General features: G+C 43.2%; 1 protein-coding gene across 2 annotated transcripts in view; it reads left to right on the top strand.

Moving 5' to 3' along the window:
• The window catches only part of cc2d2a (coiled-coil and C2 domain containing 2A), a 175,344-nt gene that overhangs the window by 29,568 nt on the left and 121,090 nt on the right, over positions 1–24,686 (top strand). The window contains exons 6-10 of one of the 2 annotated variants that reach the window (XM_067989540.1): positions 440–515; positions 5,351–5,442; positions 7,071–7,172; positions 9,736–9,840; positions 21,216–21,422. In XM_067989540.1, coding sequence (XP_067845641.1) covers positions 440–515; positions 5,351–5,442; positions 7,071–7,172; positions 9,736–9,840; positions 21,216–21,422 — 582 coding nt within the window. Of the gene's footprint in view, positions 1–439; positions 521–5,350; positions 5,443–7,070; positions 7,173–9,735; positions 9,841–21,215; positions 21,423–24,686 lie in introns of those variants that run through there. The other variant, XM_067989548.1, reaches the window with a different exon arrangement.

Below are 24,686 nucleotides of genomic sequence, written 5' to 3'. Positions count from 1 at the left end.
GTTAGGAGGGAGACTTGCTTCCAGACCTCTGCTTGTTATGTGCACTAGGAGGTGCCCAAGAGCAGCTTAGTGATGATGGGTGATTTTTTTCCTTCACCCCTGTATTGGTGGAAAGTGTCTTTATACCAACATGGCAAAGGTCAAAACTCAGCAGTGGATGAGAAAATTACATTATTTTCCTCACAAAACACTGTTTTACTTCCTAAGCATTAGTACTAAACTGCATTAACTACATTTACAGTAACATAATAACAAAATAAATTTGAGATCTTCATGCAAGTGGAGCCAACAATTCTCTTGGAATATGTATTTTTGATGTGGTATCGCCAAATATTTCTTTCCATTTCTAACTTCAACTTATTTCATATTTTCAAAGCTTCTCTTCAAACTAGGATTGTTTGTGGTCATTGTTGGCACTAACTCATATTCTTGTTCATAGCTTATTGATGACATAGTTGATTTGCATCCTGAAGAACCCACACAGGACGTGAAAGTAATTACTCATCGACAAAGAAGTAAGGTATCTTTTAAAAAAAACTAATGTTGCATGCTTTCTTCTGTTTGGAGTAATCACCCGTATGTAAGTTTTCCAGCTATAAATTGCACCAATTGTTTTGCCTTCTGAACTTGAAAAATCATCGGTTCTAATAAAATGATAACACTTGCCAATAGTCTTTACACTGGAAAAATGTACAACAATCACTGCTGTAATCTATTCCAGTAGGAAATGATGAAATCCTCAGGCTGGACATGTATATCTATATGTGTGTATGGCCTAAAAGGTGAAGACTATCTGGTTTTCTGTAAAACAAAAATAAAATACTGGGGGGTGGGGGTGTATGTGTGTGTGTCATGTTTGTTTTTTCTCTCTCGCTCTCATATAATAGGTTCAGTGGCAGCACTCTCACCTCTGAGTCAGAAGGTTGTGGATTCAAGCCCCACTCCAGAGACTTGAGTACAAAATTTAGGCTGACACTCCAGTGCAGTACTGAGGGAGTGCTGCATTGTTGGAGGTGCCGTCTTTCAGATCAGATGTTAAACTGAGGACCCATCTGCCCTGTCAGGTGAACATATAAGATCACATGGCACTATTTCGCAGAAGAGCGGGGGAGTTCTCCCTGGTGTCCTGGCCAATAATTATGTCTCAATCAATCCCTCGTGGGACCTTGCTGTGCACAAATTGGCTGCAATGTTTCAAAAGTACTTAATTGGCTGTAAAGCGCTTTGTGACATCCTGAGGTCGTGAAAGGCGCTATATATATATATATGCAAGTCTTACTTTACTATGGACGGAACTGATAGAATGAAGATGGTGTATTTATAACTAATTCAGATTTACGGTGGGAAGAAAATGAAAAAAAACTAAAATCCTATTTCTTGAAGCAACAAACCAGTATTTATGCAGGGAAGTGTTAAATTGACCTGGCTATTTACAAGGAAAAGTCAGAAGCCAGAAAAACTATGGAACTCGTTGACAATATTTGTAAGGAATGTTCCTGGATAAGATGATGTTATGGTCATAAATCTGGTGACCCCAATAAAAGAAAGTGGCCTACAAAGGTAACAATAATTTTTTCAGACCAGCTGGTATTACAGTAACCAGGGGCATACAAAAGCAAAATTCTTTAATGTTTCCCTACTGCCATGGAATGCACCCAGGTCACAGAGAGAGGCACTACAACCACAGCAACTTTTAAAACTGTCTGAAAGATTTTTTTAAAAATTGTCCAAGGAATTTGTGTTTTGTCTTAAAAGCATCCACAAAACAGAAAAGTCATTATTTTATTTGGAATAATTCATATGAGGAGAATTCATTTTTAGTAGTGGATTTGAATATGAACTAACAAATTCTGTTGGCTTCATCCTTTTTGTGGACAGGGCTGCTGGTATGAGTTAGAATCTTGCAGCACAGAAGGAGGCCATTCGGCCCACTGTGTCTGTGCTGGCTCTTTGAAAGAGCTGTCCAATTTAGTCCCACACCCCAACTTTTTCCCCATAACCCTGCAAATTAGTCCTCTTCAATTACATGTCCAATTGCCCTTTGAAAGTTTCCACCACCCTTTCAGTTAGTGCGTTCCAGATCTTAACAGTCCTGTGTGTGAAAAAATTTCTCTTCATTTTCCCTCTAGTTCTTTTGCCAATTATTTTAAATCTATGATCCATTTGCCAGAGGAAACCGTTTCTCCCTACTTGCTCTATAAACCCCTCATTATTTTGAATACCTCTATTAGGTCTCCCATTAGCCTCCTCTCCCCTAAGGAGAACAATCCCAGCTTCTCCAATCTTTCCACATGACTGAAGTCCCTCATGCCTGGTATCATTCTGATAAACCTCATATATACCCCCTCCAAGGCCTTGACATCCTTCCTAAGGTGAGGTGCCCAGAATTGTATGCAATACTCCAGCTGAAGCCTAACCAGTGATTTTTTTTTAGCATGAATTCCTTGTTTTTGAATTCATTGCCCCTATTTACAAAACCAAGTATCCCATACACTTCCTTAACTGCCTTATCAACTTGCTCTACCACCTTCAAAAATTTATGAATGTGTACCTACAAGTCCCTCTGCTCTTGCACCCACCTCAAAATAGTACCATTTATATTATATTGCCTCTCTGTGTGTTCCTCCCAAAGTGCATCACTTCACATTTATCCGCATTAAATTGCATCTGCCATCTGTCTGCCCATTTCACCAGTCTGTCTATGTCCTCCTGAATTCTGCTACTATCCTGCTCACTATTTACTACGTTGCCAAGTTTTGTATCATGCGCAAACTTCAAAATTGTACTCCCTGCACCCAAGTCCAGGTCATTTATATATAACAAGAAAAGCAATGGTCCTAATATTGACCCCTGGGGGACTCCACTGCTTATTTCTCTCTAGTCAGAAAAGCATCTGTTCACCACTGCTCTCTGCTTCCTATCCCTTAGCCAATTATGTACCCAAGTTCCCACTGTCCCTTTAATCCCATATGCTTCTATTTTCCAAATAAGTCTGTTATGTGGTACTTTATCAAATGCCTTTTGAAAGTCCATATACGCAACATCTACTGCACTATCTTCATCAACCCTCTCTGTTAATTCATCAATTAGGTTAGTCAGACACGATTTGTCTTTAACAAATCCATGCTGGCTGTCCCTTATTAACCCATGGTTCTCCAAGTGATAATGAATTTGTCCTTGACTGGTTTTCCCACCACTGAAGACTGATTGGCCTGTAGTTACCAGGTTTATCCCCCTTCTCTTTTTTGAATAGGGGTATAACATTTGCAGTCCTCCTATGGCACCACTCCCATATCCAAAGAGGATTGAAAGATAGTGGTCAAAGCTCCTGCTATCTCCACCCTTGCTTCCCTCAGCGACTTAAGATGCATCCCATCTGGACCGGGTAACTTGTTAACTTTGAGTGATGCCAACCTATTTAGTACCTCCTTTCTACCTATTTTTATCCTATCCAATATCTCTACTCTCCCCTCCTCTACTGTGACATTACTTCAGTCCTGCCCTCTGCCTCCACAAGGAGATTTTCTTTTTTGTCCCTAATCGGCCCCACCATTACTTTAACTATCCTTATACTTTTTGATATGTTTATATAAGATTTTTGGGTTCCCTTTTATGTTACCCACTAATCTTTTCTCACACTCTCTTTACCCTTCTTATATCCTTTTTCAGTTTCCCCCGGCACACTCTGTATTGTGCCTGATTTTCTACTGTATTCTGTACCTGACATTTGTCATAAACCTCCCCTTTCTGTTTTATTTTAACCTCTATTTCGTTTGTCATCCAGGGAGCTCTAGCTTTGAATGCCCAATCTTTCCTCCTTATGGAAATATGCTTGGTTTGTACCAGAACTGTCTCTGCTTTAAAGGCCTGCCATTGCTCATTTACTGTTTTTCTGGCCAGTCTTTGTTTCCAGTCCACCTGTGCTAGATCCCTTCTCAAATCACTGAAATTGGCTCTCTTCCAGTTGGGTATTTTCACCGTTGATTTCACTTTGTCCCTTTCCATAACTTCTTTAAACCAAATTATGTTATGATCACTATTACCCAGATGTTCTCCCACTAAAACACACTCCACTTGCCCTACTTCATTCCCCAGAACTAGATCCAGCATTGCTTCTTTCCTTGTTGGGCTAGAAACATACTGATTAAGAAAGTTCTCCTGTACACATTTTAGGAATTCTTCACCCTCCTTACCTTTTAGTCTGTTTTTTCCCCAGTCTGTATTAGGGTAATTGAAGTCCCCTACTATTACTTTTACAGTTCTCTGAAATTTGCCTACTGATTTGCTCCTCTATCTCCTTCTCACCATTTGGGGATCTATAGTAAACACCCAGCAATGTAACAGCTCCTTTTCTGTTCCTTAACTCTAACCAAATAGATTCAGTCTTTGAACCCTCTAGTATATCGTGCCTCTGTAGAACTGTAATATTATACTTGATCAATACTGTCACCCCCCCACCTTCCTGTTTTTTTTTTACCTTCCCTATCCCTCCTGAATACATTGTAGCAAGGAATGTTTAGTTCCCATTCCTGCCCATGTTTAAGCCAGGTCTCCGTTATAGCCACTATATCATAACCCCATGTGGCAACTTGCACCGGTAGCTCGCCAACCTTATTTGTAACACTCCTCGCGTTAACACACATGCATTCTAACACCATGCTAGTTGGCTTTGCTTTTTTCCTCTATCTGATTCCTGCTCTTTCTACACTATTCTTTGTTCTGTTGCTGTTTGTCCCTCCTAGTTTTCTATGCACCTTGTCTCTCCTCTCTGCTACTGTGTCCTGGTGCCCATCCCCCAGCCAAATTAGTTTAAACCCTCCCCCATAACACTAGTGCACCTCCCCGCAAGGACATTGGTCCCAGCCCTGTTCAGGTGCAACCCATCCGGCTTGTACAGGACCCCCCCCTGCCCCCGAACTGGACGCAGAGCCCCAGGAATCTGAACCCCTCCCTCCTGCGCTCCTTCTCCAGCCACGCATTCACCTGTACTATCTTCCTCTTGCTGTACTCACTGGCACTGGGCACTGGGGGTAATCCAGAGATTACCACCTTTTGAGGTCCTGTTCTTCAATCTTTATCCTAGCTCCTGGAACTCTGCCTGTAGGACCCTCAACCCTTTTCTTACCTATGTTATTGGTTCCAACATGGACCACGACTTCTGGCTGTTCCTCTTCCCCTCGGAGAGTGTCCTGCACCTGTTCAGTGATATCCTTTACCCTGGCACCAGGGAGGCAAAATGAGTTATGCAATCATTTTGTGGTGAAGAGGGATGAGTCCAAACTATCCTTTCAAGACAATGCATTTATGTTTGTCTTCCCTTTAATAACTATTGTTAATTATTTCCTCTCAGCTCTTCCTTCTCTTCCTGTGTCCACCCCAAGAACAAGTTTTGCTGAATTCTCCATGCGAGAGAAAATGAGAGAGAAACTGAAAGCGGCCAGGGTATGTATTATTTAGGAAGGATGGATTCTTTTAACTTTTCACCAAAATCGTCTGCTAGGCTAATATTTTACTTGCTGGTTCTAGTTAGTGAAGTGTTACTTTTGAGTGCTGTAGATTTGTTTTCAAAATCTTAGTCTCTTTTTTAAATTCCTATTTTTGCTAAGTATAAAATAGAGAGTGCAATTAATATTGGTTAATGTATATGGCCCCGTTGTACAAGTCTCAGCCTGTATTTTTGGTCGCAGATAGCACTTTATAATAATGCACAATGAATAGTTGGGATCCTAGTAATCCACTGCTATTGATTTAAAAAAAACTATCATAGTGTTGTACTAGTCTCTGGAATTTCTACACCACCATCACAGTTGGTAACTTTTTGCCTGCAAGTCACTTTTTCTACTTCACTCAGAGAGTCCACCACGTTACAGTAAAAGTTGAAAGGGACATCTCAAATTTTTGCAGTGTGACCCGCCCACAGGTTTATGTTTCCCTTGTTAGTCTTGATCACTTGTATAAAATTGTACAAATAAAGGATGTGACTGGTGAAATAAAAGAATAGTGACTGGAAGGGAGTTTAAGATAGCAATTCAGGATTTGGGTTCTGCTGATCATGAAGCACTCAAGGTTCACACTTGTGCTTTGACATTAGAAACACTCAGTTGAATTATTGCATGTCACTCACTGCCAGCTGCCCATTAGTCTTTTTCACACTATCTAAATACGTTCTACATTATTCATTAGTTAATTTTATGGTTTACTTATAAAAGGGACCATTTAAGAGACGTTGTTTGCTCCATTGTTGTAGAAGCATTTGGTGAACCATTGGAAAATGCAAATTGGAAATAAATCAAAATAAAACTAGTGATTTTATTTACCTCCAAATGTATACTTATGGCAGGAGAGAAATAGGGTGTATTTTTTTTGATACCAAAGGTTTTGATATTTGTTACTGCTCGGATAATGTACTTTTGTATTATATTGTAGCACACCTTTTAGAATAGAACCGCTTTTAGTTTTGCAGTATGCATTCAGTGGACAGACTTGTACTACTGATGCTCCATTTATTTATGCCCTGCAACCAACAACACTTTAACTGATTGATCGGTCAATTGCTACACCTAGATCTTTCTCTTTACACAACTTAAATAGCTTTCATTTTGTACTTTTTCCCATTTACTAACTGAATATATTTCCTTACAATTCTCAACATTAAATTCTAGCTCTGACAAAATGATGTCTTGCCTATGGTTCAAATAATGTTTTATAGGATAACACTGAAGCAGATTGATCCATCCTACTTGAGCTCATTCATTGAATTAGAGGGTACTTTGTTTAATTGTGGCATAATGAAGAATTCTTGCCTAGGTCTGAGCAAACACTATTGCCTCCTAAATCAATTGAACTGTATTCAGTTTAACCTGATGTTAGCAGGACAGCTGCTGTACCCAGTGTGAAGCTAATAGAACAGGGATTGTCTGAGTGATGCACTGAAAGGGTCAGTGAGGGTTGGGTTGGCTTGGTTTTATTACGACCTACTAATTTTATTACAATTGAATACTAAAGGCAGGAAACGTGTCCATATTATGCCTTTTAAAACTAATATATCCATTTTTAAACAAATTGTTTAGTTTAAGGCACAGAGTGCTATCCAGAAAGAGGAAGCAAGTGCACCTCCAAGGCGTCTAACGCGTCTCAGAGATCAAGAGTCAGTCACTAGATTTGACGCTGAGGTAAGAAAATATTTTTTAAAGTATTAATAATTGATCTTAATATAAGCTTCATTTTTATTTATTGCCCCATCTTTTTCATAGATTCCCATTCACTTCCTATTTGTTTTATTATGTTCCATCTACTTCCATTTCCTTACATTGTATTTTTGTATGATATTCTGAACTGAATTTGATATGTATTTGAATAAAATCTGAATTGGGATGAAATTCATAAAATTTAAGGAAAATCTTAATTGTAGCTTGATGTTGTGGACTGCTCTTTTAAAGAAAAAAGGCCTTTTTAATGTTGATTTTCTTCCTACTCTGCATAGTAGTACTGTTCTATTTATGATCGCCCGTCTCCACCCTGCCTCAGCTCATCTGCTGCTGAAACCCTCATCCGTGCCTTTGTAACCTCCAGACTGGACTATTCCAGTGGTCTTCTGGCCAGCCTCCCATCTTCCACTTTCCATAAACTTGAACTCATCCAAAACTCTGCTGCCCATATCCTAACTCGAGCCAAGACCCGTTCTCCCATCACCGCTGTGCTCGCTGACCTACATTGGCTCCTGGTCCGGGAACGCCTTGATTTTAAAATTCTCATCCCTCCATGGCCTATCTCTGTATCTTCCTCCAGCCCTACAACCCTCCGAGATCTGTGCTCTCTTCCAATTCTGGCCTCTTGTGCATCCCCGATTTTCATCGCTCCACCATTGGCGGCCGTGCCTTCAGCTGCCTAGGCCCTAAGCTCTGGAATTCCCTCCCTAAACCTCTCCACCTCTCTACCTCTCCTCCTTTAAGACGCTCCTTAAAACCTGTCTCATTGACCAAGCTTTTGGTCATCTGTCCTAATACCTCCTTAGTGGCTCGGTGTCACATTTTGTTTGATAACGCTCCTGTGAAATGCCTTGGGACGTTTTACTACGTTAAAGGCGCCATATAAATGCAAGTTGTTGTTATTGTTGTACCCCTGATAAGTCGGTCATTTTTTATGCTCAAAATTCAAATTATTAAATTATTTGAATTAAGCAATGAAAATAACAGCAATGTGAAAATTTAGTGCTAAAAAATCATTTGAATTGAGTCAGCTTTGCATTAAGAAGTGTAAACTGTATGGAGAGGCACATTGACACCTGTTGTGTGAATGTTGATGCACCCACATAAGTTGATGTTCGCTGCTTATAACAGCAGCTGGAGCAGAGTTATTACAGTGTGCATATCTAAGCTGCTTGACAGTCAACCAGGGTGTATGGTAAGTGATGAATCTCTCTTGGAAGTCCATCGGGGCATACATATATTGGAATCTTATAATTAAAAATGTACGGCCACAGCAGCAATGTAGAACTAAATCATGTTCTGACTGCCAGGTCAGTGCTTGTTTGCAAAAGATGTTGAAGGTATTGCACTAAGATGATTGTCAATTGAGTATGGAACAAAGAAAATAAATTGCACTACAAATTGGACTGTGTTGCATTCTGCTCTAATTGTTAAAGTGCAACAAGCATTTATTAAAAAAAACCTTTATAGCCTGACTAAGAACATACTCTGCAATTTATTTAGAACTACATCAATTTCTTATTGATGTAAATCATAAAGAAACTTGTTTTGTATCTCATTAAGAAACAAGAACATTTGTGCAACACATAAAAATGATGCTTTATTCGGTTGTGTTATAAATTTCGGGCCTACAGAAAGAAATCTCTCCGTGTCACCAGTCTCTCCTATAACAAGACACTACTTCCTTTATGGTCAGGAGTTACCTTTACTGCCCATATGATTACGTGACCCAGTGGTTGTAATAATAAAACCCCTTGTTATGTGAATCAGATACTGTAATCTCTCACAAGCTGTCGCACGAGCTCCTGCACTGTTTTGCTAGGTGATCAGATGAGCACGTTAGTGAGAGAAAGTTATAAATCAGCTGGTGGGTTTATATTTGTAAACAGAGTAATGATTTCAATGCATTATGACTTACTTCATAGCACTCCTCGCAGCATAGAAAACCACAAAACGCACCACACTGTCCCTGTTAAGCATGCTAAATACAACTCTTCTAACCAGTAAATCCTCTGAATTTGATCAGCACTACCTTAAGGACAACACGTTCTTCCTTACCAGATCTTCCATATTGACTCCGATCATGTGTTTTTGTATCCTTTGTTCCCGAGCTGGAGAGAAAGCTCTGTCTCACCCTCCCCCAGCTTTGCATTTCCAGGGATTGGCCAGTTGAACTACCATTTGAACTGGCTGCTGTCCTTCCAGGTGAGGGTGTCCTGGCAACTATCTCTTGCTGAGCTCATCGCAACAATAAGAAGTGTTGGTGGTCAGTGAAATGTCCAAACAAATTTCCATTGTCTCAAGAAATCTGGATAGATGCTTTGTCTGAATCTAGCCTACATTTCCCGGAAGCTGTGTGTTGTGGATTTAACTTCTTGTGAGCTGAATTTTATAAATTATACCAGAATCTTTCTGTGGCCAAATAGTACAAAATCCCAAAATGTGACAGGCAGGAACTAAAGGTTACAGGTGCACTCTTTTCTTTAATAGTAATGTGGTTAACTCAATGTTGTTGTGACCTGTTCAGGTAGATGAAGAGGACATGAGGAGACCAAAAGGTGATGAATCGCCCTTTCCTTCCTCAAGAGTTAGATTTCGTGAAGTAGCAAATAAAGTAAAGCAGAAACCACAGGCAAGTCTTCCACATCCAATGATACAAGCTGTCTTATTCATGTTTTAAATTATACCCATATGCATGTTGTATAACTTAAATTAACTGTAAAATTGAAATAATTGTATTCAGTGTAATTTGAGATGGGGAGCCAATGGAGATTGCTGAGGATGGAATGATGGATCACTGTGGGACAGGATGCAGGTAGCTCAGTTTTAGACGAGTAGGGTTAATGTCAGTGCTTTAAAGGATAGCTCAATCCTGTGTGATCAGTATTTTAGGAACATAAAAAGTTCAATAGGCATCACAATTCTATCCAATTTTTATCAGTCAAACACCATTACACTCCCCCCCCCCCCCCCCCCCCCCCTTTTAACCTTATTCCTCAATCCTTTTTCCAAAAATGTATGATTGTCTTTTGAACCCATTCACAGCGGGTGCTTCAGTATCCTTCCACAATAACTTGATCCACAATTCCATTACCCTTTGGGTGATAAAGTTCAGCGCTGCTTCCTTTATTATTCCTAACTTCTTACTTTTAGCATGTTTCCTGTTATTTGAACCTTCTGCCAAAGTGCACAATTTGCCTGGATCAATTTTATCAGTTCCCTTCGTAATCTTGGAAACAACAACCCAAGCTTCCTTAACTGTTTTCTTCACAACTTAAATTCCCAGCACCTGGAGTCATCTTTGTTGATTATACCCTCTCAAGGCAATAGCACCCTTCCTGTGATTAGCACAGGTGACCTAGTGGTTATGTTACTGGACTAATAATCTAGAAGTCCGGACTAATAATCGGGAGACATGAGTTTAAATCCCGCCATGGCAGCTGGGAAATTTAAATTCAGTTAATTAAAAATTAAATCTGGAATAAAAAGCTAGTATCAGTAATAATGATCATGAAACTACCGGATTGTCGTAAAAACCCATCTGGTTCACTAATGTCCTTAAAGGAAGGAATCCTGCCGTCCTCACCCGGCCTGGCCTATATGTGACTCCAGACCCACAGCGACGTGGTTGATTCTTAACTGCCCTCTGAAATGGCTTAGCAAGCCACTCAGTTGTACAGTCCCGCTACAAAAAGACATAAGAATAAAACTGGAAGGACCACCCGGCTTCGGACCACATGGCATCGGACACGACAAAGGCAAATCAAGCCCATTCGACACTACAAAGTCCTCCTCACTAACATCTGGGGACTTGTGCCAAAATTGGGAGAGCTGTCCCACAGATTAGTCAAGCAATAGCCAAAATCACAGAATCATACCTTTCAGCCAAAGTCCCAGACTCCTCCATCACCATCCCTGAGTATGTCCTGTCCCACCGCCAGGACAGACCAACCAGAGGTGGCAGTACTGTGATATACAGTCAGGAGGGAGTGGCCCTGGGAGTCCTCAACATTGACTCCGGAACCCATGAAGTCTCATGGCATCAGGTCAAACATGGGCAAGGAAACCTCCTGCTGATTACCACCTACCGCCCTCCCTCAGCTGATGAATCAGTCCTCTTCCATGTTGAGCACCACTTGGAGGAAGCATTGAGGGTAGCAAGGGCACAGAATGTACTCTGGGTGGGGGACTTCAATGTCCATCACCAAGAGTGGCTCGGTAGCACCACTACAGACCGAGCTGGCCGAGTCCTGAAGGACACTGCTACCAGACTGGGCCTGCGGCAGGTGGTGAGAGAACCAAGACAAGGGAAAAACCTACTTGACCTTGTCCTCCCCAATCTACCTGTCGCAGATGCATCTGAGCATGACAGTATTGGTAGGAGTGACCACCGTACAGTCCTTGTGGGGACGAAGTCCTGACTTCACACTGAGGACACCATCCATCATGTTGTGTGGCACTACCACTGTGCTAAATGGGATAGATTCAGAATAGGTCTAGCAGCTCAAATCTGGGCATCCATGAGGCACTGTGGCCATCAGCAGCAGCAGAATTGTATTCCACCACAATCTGTAACCTCATGGCCCAGCATATCCCTTACTCTACCATTACCATCAAGCCAGGGGATCATCCCTGGTTCAATGAGCAGTGTAGAAGAGCATGTCAGGAGCAGCTCCAGGCATACCTAAAAATGAGGTGCCAAACAAAGCTACAACACAGCACTACATGCATGCTAAACAGTGGAAGTAACATGCTAAAGACAGAACTAAGTGATCCCACAACCAAAGGATCAGATCAAAGCTCTGCAGTCCTACCACATCCAGTCGTCAACAGCGGTGGACAATTAAACAACTAACAGGAGGAGGAGGCTCCGTGAACATCCCCATCCTCCATGACAACAGAGTCCAGCACATGAGCGCAAAAGACAAGGCTGAAGTGTTTGCAACCATCTTCAACCAGAAGTGCCGAGTGGATGATCCATCTCTGCCTCCTCCCGGTATCCCCACCATCACGGAAGCCAAATTGATTCACTCCACGTGATATCAAGAAATGGCTGAGTGCACTGGATTCAGCAAAGGCTATGGGCCCCGACAAGATCCCGGCTGCAGGGTTGAAGACTTGTGTTCCAGAACTAGCTGCGCCTCTAGCCAAGCTGTTCCAGTACAGCTACAACACTGGCATCTACCCGACAATGTGGAAAATTGCCCAGGTATGTCCTGTCCACAAAAAGCTGAACAAATCCAATCCGGCAATTACAGCCCCATCAGTCTACTCTCAATCATCAGCAAAGTGATGGAAGGTGTCATCGCCAGAGCTATCAAGCGGCACTTACTCACCAATAACCTGCTCACTGACGCTCAGTTTGAGTTCCACCAGGACCACTCGGCTCCAGACCTCATTACAGCCTTGGTCCAAACATGGACAAAAGAGCTGAATTCCAGAGGTGAGGAGAGAGTGACTACCCTTGACATTAAGGCAGCATTTGACCGAGTGTGCTATCAAGGAGCCCTAGTAAAACTGAAGTCAATGGGAATCAGGGGGAAAGCTTTCCAATGGCTGGAGTCATACCTAGCACAAAGGAAGATGGTAGTGATTGTTGGAGCCCAATTATCTCAGCCCCAGGATATAGGTGCAGGAGTTCCTCAGGGCAGTGTCCTAGGCCTAACCATCTTCAGCTGCTTCATCAATGACCTTCCCTCCATCATAAGGTCAGAAATGGGGATGTTCGCTGATACTTGCAGTGTTCATTTCCATTCAGAGCCCCTCAGATAATGAAGCAGTCCGTTCCCACTGCAGCAAGACCTGGACAACATCCAGGCTTGGGCTCATAAGTGGCAAGTAACATTCATGCCAGTCAAGTGCCAAGCAATGACCATCTCCAACAAGAGAGAGTCTAACTAACGCCCCTTGACATTCAACAATATTACCATCATGGAATCCCCCACCATCAACATCCTGGCGGTCACCATTGACCAGAAACTTAACTGGACCAGCCACGTAAATACTGTGGCGACAAGAGCAGGTCAGAGGCTGGGTATTCAGCGGCGAATGACTCATCTCCTGACTCCCCAAAGCCTTTCCAACTTCTACAGGGCACAAGTCAGGTGTGTGATGGAATATTCTCCACTTGCCTGGATGAGTGCAGCTCCAACAACACTCAAGAAGCTCGACACAATCCAGGACAAAGCAGCCCGCTTGATTGGCACCCCATCCACCACCTTAAATATTCACTCCCTCCACCACCGGCGCACAGTGGCTGCAGTGTGTACCATCTACAAGATGTACTGCAGCAACTTGCCAAGGCTTCTTTGACAGCACCTCCCAAACCCGCGACTTCTACCACTTAGAAGTACAAGGGCAGTAGCCACATGGGAACAACACCACCTGTACGTTCCCCTCCAAGTCACACACCATCCTGATTTGGAAATATATCGCCGTTCCTTCATCGTCGCTGGGTCAAAACCCTGGAACTCCCTTCCTAACAGCACTGTGGGAGAACCTTCACCACACAGACTGCAGTGGTTCAAGAAGGCAGCTCACCACCACCTTCTCAAGGGCAATTGGGGATGGGCAATAAATGCTGGCCTTACCAGCAACGCCCACATCCCATGAATGAATAAAATAGGATCAATTACACAAAGGATCTTAAATCCTTTGGAATATGCTTGCATTATTCATCTATCTTCGCCATGTTTCCTATTCCAATATTATCTGCAAAGTTTGAGATTTTGTTTGATATACTTATGCAAGTCAATTATCTATCCATATACTAATAACTTGGCCCTGAGATTCTTAGGGTCCTACTCTGCCGGCATAAATGCAGCAGAGTATAACCCTATGTGCCCAAGCCCAAAGACACGGACCTCACCCCAATTATGAAGATGAGGGTCATCTGCCAAGCTGGGCCAGGTGCGTCACTCCTACCAGGTACTCCAGTGGCCAGTCAGAATGTAGCATTGGTGCTTTCCCGCTCAATTAGCAGAGAGGAGACCCTGGAACGACCCAACAAAATTCTTTCTTTTTAACATCGGCTCCCAATGGAGTAAGTGAGCCTCTTGGAGAAGGTCTTCAATAAGGGGCAATATGATAGAAGTGTTTAAAATTCTGGAAGGATGGGACAGAATAAATAGAAACAGACTGTTTCCAGTAGTTGAGTGGTCTAGAAAGAGAGGCCTTAAATGCAAGATTAAATGTAAAGAGATTTAGAACCGAGAGCAAGAGAAACATATTTGCACTGAGAGTTATGAGGCTCTGTAATTTGCTTCCAAGGTTAGTGGTTGAGGCAGAAACTCAGCATTCAAGATTAGATTGGATAGGTGGTGAAGGGATATAGGAACAGGGCAGGTAAATGGATTAGGAGTATTTGCTCATGTGAAGGGTAAACGCCCTTGTTGGGCCGAATAACCTCCATGTATTTCTAAATTAAGGGACTCATACCAGTTCTCAGTATGAGTTCCCTGAGACTTTTTAGGAATGGAATGAGCAGAACTTCCCCGAGAAGCCTGGAAACTCCATGGGGAGGGCAGATGGAAAATCTGCCCAGGCCCCCCTCCCCCACTCAACATGAATTTACAGGGACATTTGGTTAGGAAAGAATTTTGGAGGATTGGGTTCCATTCCAAATTCCTGTGCACCCCACCCCCAAACAGAAGAAATCTTCCTTTTCCGCCCTCGACAAGCCCAGGAATTTCAGGGCCTTTGCGTGTGTGTAGAGCCATGGGCTCTATTTTAGCACTCGCTATCGGGTGCGTTCCTGATGGTGGGGCTCTGAAAATCGGGGAATCCCGGGGCGGGTCGGGAGCCCGGCTCCAACCTGCCCACTTCCGGGTTCTACACAGACGCGCCGACATGCGCGCGCAGCCCCCGCACGTGGGCCTCCCGCAGGCAATTAAAGCCAGCGGGGTGCCACTTGAGAGTATTTACCTAGGTATTTCAGGTCATTAACAGACCTGATTAAGGGAATGTGTCAGGAGGGGTGGAATTTTAGGAACAACTGGGACTGTTTCCCGTACTGGGGAAAACACTCCCAGTTGAAATGGACGTGTTGCAGCTATCAGCCTGTGGCAGCTGCAAAGATCCATTTGACAGGTGGTGGGGGGAGACCCTCACTCATTGCAGGAGGCCACTCTGTCACTTGGGACAAATCCATCACCGGCATCTCCACAACTTGGGACAAAGTTTGGCCTCCACCACCCTCCTCCTGACAATCAAATTCACCAACTTGCACACTTACCCCGGGGTCCAGAGACATGTACCTACCTTGCGGACCCCCTCAGATGTACATCTTCTGGATGGGGGCCGCCGTAGCTGCAGTCATGACCTCTTCGGAGGGCGAACAGCATCACCAGCCTCGCCGGCCAAGCCGTCCACCTCTGACACGTGGAGCTCCACGACACAGTGCTGTGACACATCCACCTGCACAGCAGGAGGGAGGGCAACCGGAGAGAGAGATGCGTCGCAGAGGGCACTACCCTCTCCACAGAACAACGCTCAGCTTCCTGGACCTCTCTGATCAGCAGTGCGCACGGAGGCTCAGAGTCACTCGACATGTAGTCATGGACATCTGCAGCCTCCTTCATGCCGAGCTGCTCCCGGCTGGCCCGAGCACCATCTTCTTACCTGTCGCTGTCAAAGTCACCACTGCCCTCAACAACTTCTCCGCTTCCTTCCAGGGTGCCACCGGGGACATCGCCGACGTCTCTCAGTCGTCTGCACAAAACAGCCCTGCAAATACACCTACACCCACTTTGCAGTGACACAATGGGTGGCATCAGGTGTGGGTCTTCATTGTGATCCTCAGGAAAGGGCATTATTGCACAAACCAGCCAAGATTCGCAAAGATGTGGCAATAGTGGTACCAATATAATATGTGATGTGAGTTGATCAGAAATTAAATATAAGTAAAAACCATTACAAACCCTCAAACACCCTTGTGCATCCCCTTCATGCTCACAACACGTTTGCCTTACGCTTCCTACTGCACATATGTGATGCATGCCCTGTGGCTGCAGCACAGGTAGTGGCAGGTTGAGTGAGGCTGACTATGAAAGAGATGCATGAGAGGGTGAGTATGAGATAGAGCCATGAGATTGTATGAGGATTGGGTTGAGTGGTAGTGGCGGGATGAGTACTGGCAAGGTGAGTAAGTGCAGGTAAGATGAGGATGAGTTTTGAGTGGTTATGAGGGGTGATGTGACAGAGTAGTGTTGGCAGTGCAGAAGGAGGTGTGGGGTGGGGGAGGTGATGTGGCAGATGGAGTGTAGGGGAATGAGTAAGTGTACTCACTTTGGCTGAACGACTTAGGTCATTGCAGCGCCTCCTGCACTGTATGCAGGTGCGTGATATGTTGGTGGTGCAGGTGACCTCCTCTGCCACCTTGAGCCAGGCCTTCCTGGTGGCAGAGGCAGGCCGCTTCCTCCCGCCCGCCGGGGAGAAGATCTCTGTCCTCGCCCTCCTCCTCACCCCATCTAATGATACCTAGACTGAGGCATCATTAAACCTGGGAGCAGCCTTCCCCCTGGGCTGCTCCATGCTGTATTTTTTCCTATTTCTTGCAGCATCAGTCAGTGGAGGACTGCCCCTTTAAATAGAGCTCCTCCAGCTGACAGAGCTTACTGCGCATGCGCAGTCCGCCCGACGCGCAGATCAGCAGTGGGGAACCTGGAAGACCAGGTAAGTGGATCCAATTAGGCTGCGATCGCGCGCGGGGCAGACTGATTTCGCCGGGCGCGGTAGCCCCCCGCCGCAAACCCGCAGCCCTGGCAATATCGAGCCCATAACGTTTGTTTCTTTCCATCAATCGGATTTGAACACCAAAAACCACTGTCCCTTCAACTATTCAGATCCCGGAAACATATATTGTCATTTCTTGGCACAAAACTGCCCCTTAATTCAATGCTAATTTCCAGTCCCTTTGGGGGAACAGTATGGCTGGCTTGTGAAACAGTAGTGCAACATTGTCTGAGAATCAGGCACATTCTTGCAACAGAGTATAGAGAGCTTCTCTCTGCATCTACCTATGTTATACTTAATGCTTGATGCTGACATTACAAGCCTGAAGTGAGAACATGATCCAATTCTCAACAAGAACACCCCACTCTCACTGAGCACAACATGAGGGCAGGGTATTGATTTCCTGCTACATAGTGTTTTTAACAATCATATGCTGCAGAGTTGCTGAAATATCCAACTTGTTAGGTTATACTTCACCCCCCACCCCCCCAATGCATTCCCTTGCAATGCATACTGAGTAGGATGTTCTTATCAGTGGCAGACAGTTTGCTTGTTTAGAGCTTTGTTCGATAATTTTCCACAGATCCTTGGCTTATAAATAGAAAATATTACAAAACTGAACACTAAGACCTAATAAAATAAATGGATTATAATTGTTTATGGTTTAACAAATGCACAGCAGGAGCAGGTGAAAGACTGTCAGTAACATAAACCTGACATTTTCAATTCTCAATGCTGTAAAATGGAAATCCTTGCCTTATGTCATTGTAGTATCTCTAAAAAGGAGGTGCCCAAAGTATCACTTGGGTGCTCCATGTAACAGTAATTAAATTAAGAACAACTACAAGTAGGAAGGAAAAATTGGTGACACACACGCTCCATTAATTGTATTGAAATAGCTAAGGATGAAGTTGAAAGAGACGTAGGAGTCTTTGCAGACATGATGCTCAACCTGTCCAACCAATGCAGCGCAGCAATCAACAGAATCAGTAGAATATTGAACTACATAGTCCAAACATAATCAAGACTGCACCTTGAGTACAGTGTCTCTTGTCACTGAGAAACAAAGGAAACATTCAAGAGCTGGCGGCAGTGGAGAGAAGAGCCCTGAGGCTCATCCATAATGCAGAGGTCTAAGTTAAGAGGCAAAACTGAGGAAACTTGGGCTTTTCGACCTGGAAAGGAGACACCTGAGAGGTGATTTTATAGAAGATAGTTAAAGGTATGGAAAAGCTGATTACCATCTACCGCCCTCTCTCAGCTGATGAATCAGTCCTCCTCCATATTGAACACCACTTTTTTTATTATTCGTTCATGGAATGTGGGTGTCGCTGGCGAGGCCAGCATTTATTGCCCATCCCTAATTGCCCTTGAGAAGGTGGTGGTGAGCCGCCTTCTTGAACCGCTGCAGTCCGTGTGGTGAAGGTTCTCCCACAGTGCTGTTAGGAAGGGAGTTCCAGGATTTTGACCCAGCGACGATGAAGGAACGGCGATATATTTCCAATTCGGGATGGTGTGTGACTTGGAGGGGAACGTGCAGGTGGTGTTGTTCCCATGTGCCTGCTGTTGTTGTCCTTCTAGGTGGTAGAGGTCGCGGGTTTGGGAGGTGCTGTCAAAGAAGCCTTGGCGAGTTGCTGCAGTGCATCCTGTGGATGGTACACACTGCAGCCACAGTGCACCGGTGGTGAAGGAAGTGAATGTTTAGGGTGGTGGATGGGGTGCCAATCAAGCAGGCTGCTTTGTCCTGGATAGTGTCGAGCTTCTTGAGTGTTGTTGGAGCTGCACTCATCCAGGCTAGTGGAGAGTATTTCATCACACTCCTGACTTGTGCCTTATAGATGGTGGAAAGGCTGTGGGGAGTCAGGAGGTGAGTCATTCGCCACAGAATACCCAGCCTCTGACCTGCTCTCGTAGCCACAGTATTTATGTGGCTGGTCCAGTTAAGTTTCTGGTCAATGGTGACGCCCAGGATGTTGATGGTGGGGGATTCGGCGATGGTAATGCCGTTGAATGTCAAAGGGAGGTGGTTAGACCCTCTCTTGTTGGAGATAGTAATTGCCTGGCACTTGTCTGGTGCGAATGTTACTTGCCACTTATGAGCCCAAGCCTGGATGTGAATGGAACTGAACACTGTGCAATCATCAGCGAACATCCCCATTTCTGACCTTATGATGGAGGGAAGGTCATTGATGAAGCAGCTGAAGATGGTTGGGCCTAGGACACTGCCCTGAGGAACTCCTGCAGCAATGCCCTGGGGCTGAGATGATTGGCCTCCAACAACCACGACCATCTTCCTTTGTGCTAGGTATGACTCCAGCCACTGGAGAGTTTTTCCCCTGATTCCCATTGACTTCAATTTTATGAGGGCTCCTTGGTGCCACACTCGGTCAAATGCTGCCTTGATGTCAAAGGCAGTCACTCTCACCTCACCTATGGAATTTAGCTCTTTTGTCCATGTTTGGACCAAGGCTGTAATGAGGTATGGCGCTGAGTGGTCCTGGCGGAACCCAAACTGAGCGTCGGTGAGTAGGTTATTGGTGAGTAAGTGCCGCTTGATAGCACTGTCGACGACACCTTCCATCACTTTGCTGATGATTGAGAGTAGACTGATGGGGCAGTAATTGGCCGGAATTGGATTTGTCCTGCTTTTTGTGGACAGGACATACCTGGGCAATTTTCCACATTGTCTGGTAGATGCCAGTGTTGTAGCTGTACTGGAACAGCTTGGCTAGAGGCGCAGCTAGTTCTGGAGCACAAGTCTTCATTACTACAGCCGGAATGTTGTCGGGGCCCATATCCTTTGCTGTATCCAGTGCACTCAGCCGTTTCTTGATATCACGTGGAGTGAATCGAATTGGCTGAAGACTGGCTTCTGTGATGGTAGGGATATCGGCAGGAGGCCGAGATGGATCATCTACTCGGCACTTCTGGCTGAAGATGGTATTTGCAGTATGACTTGTCCAAGAAAGTGTACTTCATAAATTTTATCCAATCTGTACATGCAAATTGGCCAAATTATGATTTATAGTCAATACATTCTCTTTTAGCACAGGGAATATATCCTCCCAAGTTTCATAAAGTGAGATAATAAGATTTTTGAGATTACAAGATGATTTCTTTGTTATCTGATTTGTTTGAATCCTATCAGCACATTCTCTTTGAGCGTTAAATATTGTATTTTCCAATACTCCAATTTATGCTACCTCCCCATACTGAAGAAATTTTCCATATCATCAGGTTTTTGCTTACCCTGATACTATTTCTGCTACATTTTCACAGGTGATTCTGTCACCATACTAAGTGTATAATTCACCACTAGTACAGCGCGACTAAATCCTTAGTTATGATTGTAAACAAATTATTTCAGACACAGTCTCTAAGTAATTGAAACTGATTTTTTTTTAATGTGCTCAGTACAGAGAGAGAACCTGAGGAAACTTCATATGGGCTGAGATCTCATGTCATCATTATCTGGAATCCATTTGCTGGGGCCGGTATTGTACAAATTATTGGCCCATATCGTAGATCCCTGAAAAATATGCAGGAAAAATAACTCTGCTTAAGTAGTAAAATTCCCAGAGAAATCATACTGCACTATGAAATACAGGAGGCAAACTGTGCCAGTATATTTAGACAAGGGAATGGAAGCTTGTGCAACACTGAACTGTACATAGGTTTGCTTGTGTGTATGTATATAGTAATGTTTTTGTAAAAAATTTATGTATTAACCTGATGGAATGTTGTGTTGGAATGAATACAGTATATCAGCATAATGTACATATTTTTACTGTGGTACTAATAACTGGTAACAAGATTTGATCTATTTTCAGACTTGCTGACATTTATGTTACAGATAGTGCTGTGATGTCACTTTGAAAGCGCATTCCAGTTAACTTTTTATAATTTTAATGCTGTTTATGAAAGTGGTAATGCATTTGTAGACAGTTTACACTGGCGGTATAATACAACAACGGTTTTGTAGTGGTATTGGTACTGGAAACAAGGATGCAATACAAATCATAATGACAGTATTTATAGTTTTGACGTACGGGGAGATGTACAGATGCAAGTTATACCTCATTTGTATAATTTGACATTTAATCTCTTTATGCAGAATATATAAACTATCCAAATTTCACAAAGATTTGAGTTCTCATGGTAAAGTTATTGAGAATGTGTCAACCTCACTACCAGTTCTTTCTCCTGCCGAAAAATGAATGGACCCAGCAGCAAAGCATTGATGATTTTTTAAAAAACAAATATTTCCATTTATAGGATGGGCTTCCTTCTGCTGAAGAGGCATATAACTTCTTCACCTTCAATTTTGACCCTGACCCTGAAGAGACAGAAGAAGAGTCGAAAAAAGAGAAACAACCTGGAACACCTCAAGAGATTGACCAGGAAGAAGAAGAGGTGGAAGATGGAAGAGGTGGGGAAGAGTCCACAGTCAGCAGGGAAGTGGAAGAAGAGGAAGAGGGAAAGGTACGGCACAGTAGCATCTCAAGGGAAACATTAATTACCCATTGTTTCAGTCGTCCACATGCATGTTCGTACCAGGATAATTATTTTCCTACTTGTGTCGTTATGGGAATACTGTACCTTTTTGTTTCCAACATTTGCTGGCAAATTGCCTTTCCATCAAGTACATCATCAATCAGCTAAATAGACTGGGAAATTAAATACGACTACACCCTATGCATTTTAATTAAGTTTACTTCTTCCCCTCCTTTTTCAAAACAACTTGAAAGGAGGTGAAGCATAGATATTAGGACGGTCCCATCTGTGTTTTGTTAGCTGCCCTCAATTGAGACAGTGGTGCAGGTACACCAAACCTGGCAGGGCTGCAGCTCCAGATCACTGTCCAGATAAGTCCTGCTGGATGTGCATATGTTTGTGGATGTCAGGTGAGGACAGGAACCGGCTCGGCTGTGATCTCCTCAGCAGTTGAGTAGTGATCGCTATCAAGGCCTACACATGCATAGTGGGCATCAGGTGAGGCACCAGTAGGCAACTATTGCCAGTGGAACTGTACCCCAGCATGAAAGTTAATGCCTTCAGGAAAGAAGAGGGAAGAAAATTGAAGAGAGGAAAAAAAACTAATAATTAGTGGCACTCAATCAAATCATAATAAAATTGTTGCTTTTAAAAGAAAGATACTCTACGTGGTAATTTTTTTTAAAAGACTGAACTAGATTATAGAAATGTGTAATCACTAGCATTTAGGACCACGTGGAGTTTTCATCAGATTTTACAACCGCTTAAATGGCTGATCAGAAAACCATGTTCAGTAGAATCATAGAAAGGTTACAGCATGGAAGGAGGCCATTCAGCCCATCAAGTCCTTGCCGGCTTTATGCAAGAGCAATCCAGCTAGTCCAACTCCTCCGCCCTATCCCCGTAGCCCTACAAATTTTATGTGCCCAAATTTTTATGTGGCAAACTGGACTCCGTGTCAGCAGTGCTAATTAAGAACTTCTCTCCTGAATGGCCTGGCTCTGATTTTAAGGTTATGTCCGCTTGTCCTAGACTCCCCCACCAGCAGAAAAAGCTTCTCTCTATCCACCCTATCAATTCCTTTCAAAATCCTAAAAACCCCAATCAGATCACCTCTAAACCTCCTATCTCCCAGGGAATACAAACCTAGTTTATGTAATCTCTCCTCATAATTTAATCCTTGGAGCCTTGGAGCCCTGGTAACATTCTGTGCTGTGCTCCTTCCAAGGCCAGTGTATCCTTTCTAAGATACGGTGCCCATAAATCTACACAGTACTCCAGATGTGGTCTAACCAGAGCTTTGTATAGCTGTAGCAAAACTTCCTCCCCTTTTTATATTCTAGCCCTCTAGATATAAAGGCTAACATTCCAATAGCCTTTATTATTATTTTTTGTACCTGACCAGTACATTTTAGTGATGCGTGTACGTGGACCCCTAAATCTCTTTGGACCTCCACTGTTCCTAGCATTTCACCATTTAAAAAATACTCACATCTATCCTTTTTTGGTCCAAAATGGATGACCTCACACTTACCTGCATTGAAATCCATCTGTCACAGTTTTGCCCATCAATCTGTCAATGTCTTTGTATTTTTATGCTCCTGTCTACATTACTTACTATGCCACCAATCTTTGTATCATCAGAAAACTTGAACCAAATGGCTCGCTATTGTGTTATCTAAGTCATTAATAAATTTAGTGAATAGTTGAGGCCCTAACAAAGATCCTTTTGGGACACCACTAGTCACTTCCTTCCAATTCGAGTTCATACCCATTATCCCTACTCAGTTTTCTATCACCTAACCAATCTCCTAACCAGGTAACTCATGGAATTTGCCTTCAATTCCATGAGCTTTAATTTTAGCCAACAGTCTCCTTATGTGGAACATTATCAAATGCCTACTGGAAGTCCATATAAACTACATCCATAGACAGTACCCTGTCTACTACTTTAGTTACTTCCTCAAAAAATTCAATTAGGTTCATTAGACATGACCTACCCATTACAAATCCATGTTGGCTCTCTCTAATCAGCTCAAATTTCTCTACGTGCTCAGTCACACTGTCCTTAATTATAGATTCCAATAACTTCCCCACAACAGATGTTAGACTAACAGGCCTATAATTTCCTGCTTTCTCTCTCTCACCTTTCTTAAATAATGGAGTTATATTTACAATTTTCCAGTCTAAAAGGACAATCCCTGAATGGCAAGAGCTTTGGAGGAATATGACTAAAGCAACTGCAATTTCCTCACCTACTTCCTTTAAAACCCTGGGGTGGAAACCATGAGGCCCTGGGGATTTGTCAGTTTTTAGTGCCATTATTTTTTCTAATACTGTTTTCTTGCTTACATTAACTTTAGTGAATTCCAGTCCTTGATTCATTATTAGTTTCCCTGGAATGTCAGGTATATTATTCTCTTCCTCTACTGTTATTCAACAAGTCTTCCATTTCCTTATTTTCATTTACAATATTATCTGCATCTGTTTTTAAAGGGCCCACATTACCCTTGACTACCCTTTTTCATCTAATATAATTGTAAAAACTTTTTGTGTTAACCTTGATGTCCTTTGTAAGAAAATTGCCTCTTGACTGTCCGTCCTGAGAAAAATGTATGGCCCATAGAAAACCTATGTTGTTTTGATTAAACATATTTTTTAATCTAGTTTTTGTTTAGTTTCTCCCACATAGAGGCCGTTATCAGGTAAACCACATTACTGGCTCCGTATATAAATGGTCAAACATAGAAAATAGGAGCAGGAGTAGGCCATTCGGCCCTTCGAGCCTACTCCGCCATTCAAAATGATCATGGCTGATCCTCTATCTCAATACCATATTCCTTATTCCTGCTCTCTCCCCATACCCGTTCATGCCTTTTGTGTCTAGAAATCTATCTAGCGCCTTCTTAAATATATTCAGTGACTTGGCCTCCACAGCCTTCTGTGGTAGAGAATTCCACAGGTTCACCACCCTCCGAGTGAAGAAATTTCTCCTCATCTCAGTCCTAAATGTCCTACCCCGTATCCTGAGACTGTGAACCCTCGTTCTGGACCCCCCAACCAGGGGAAACATCCTCCCTGCATCCAGTCTTTCTAGCCCTGTCAGAATTTTATATGTTTTGATGAGATCACCTCTCATTCTTCTAAACTTGAATGAATACAGGCAGAGTCGGCCCGATATCTCCTCATATGACAGTCCTGCCATCCCAGGAATCAGTCTGGTGAACCTTCGTTGCACTCCCTCTATGGTAA

This window comes from Heptranchias perlo, chromosome 1, assembly GCF_035084215.1.
Source record: "Heptranchias perlo isolate sHepPer1 chromosome 1, sHepPer1.hap1, whole genome shotgun sequence".
Taxonomy (NCBI): domain Eukaryota; kingdom Metazoa; phylum Chordata; class Chondrichthyes; order Hexanchiformes; family Hexanchidae; genus Heptranchias; species Heptranchias perlo.
The sequence above is the reverse complement of the archived record's forward strand: the minus strand, read 5'-3'. Positions and strand labels throughout refer to the sequence as shown.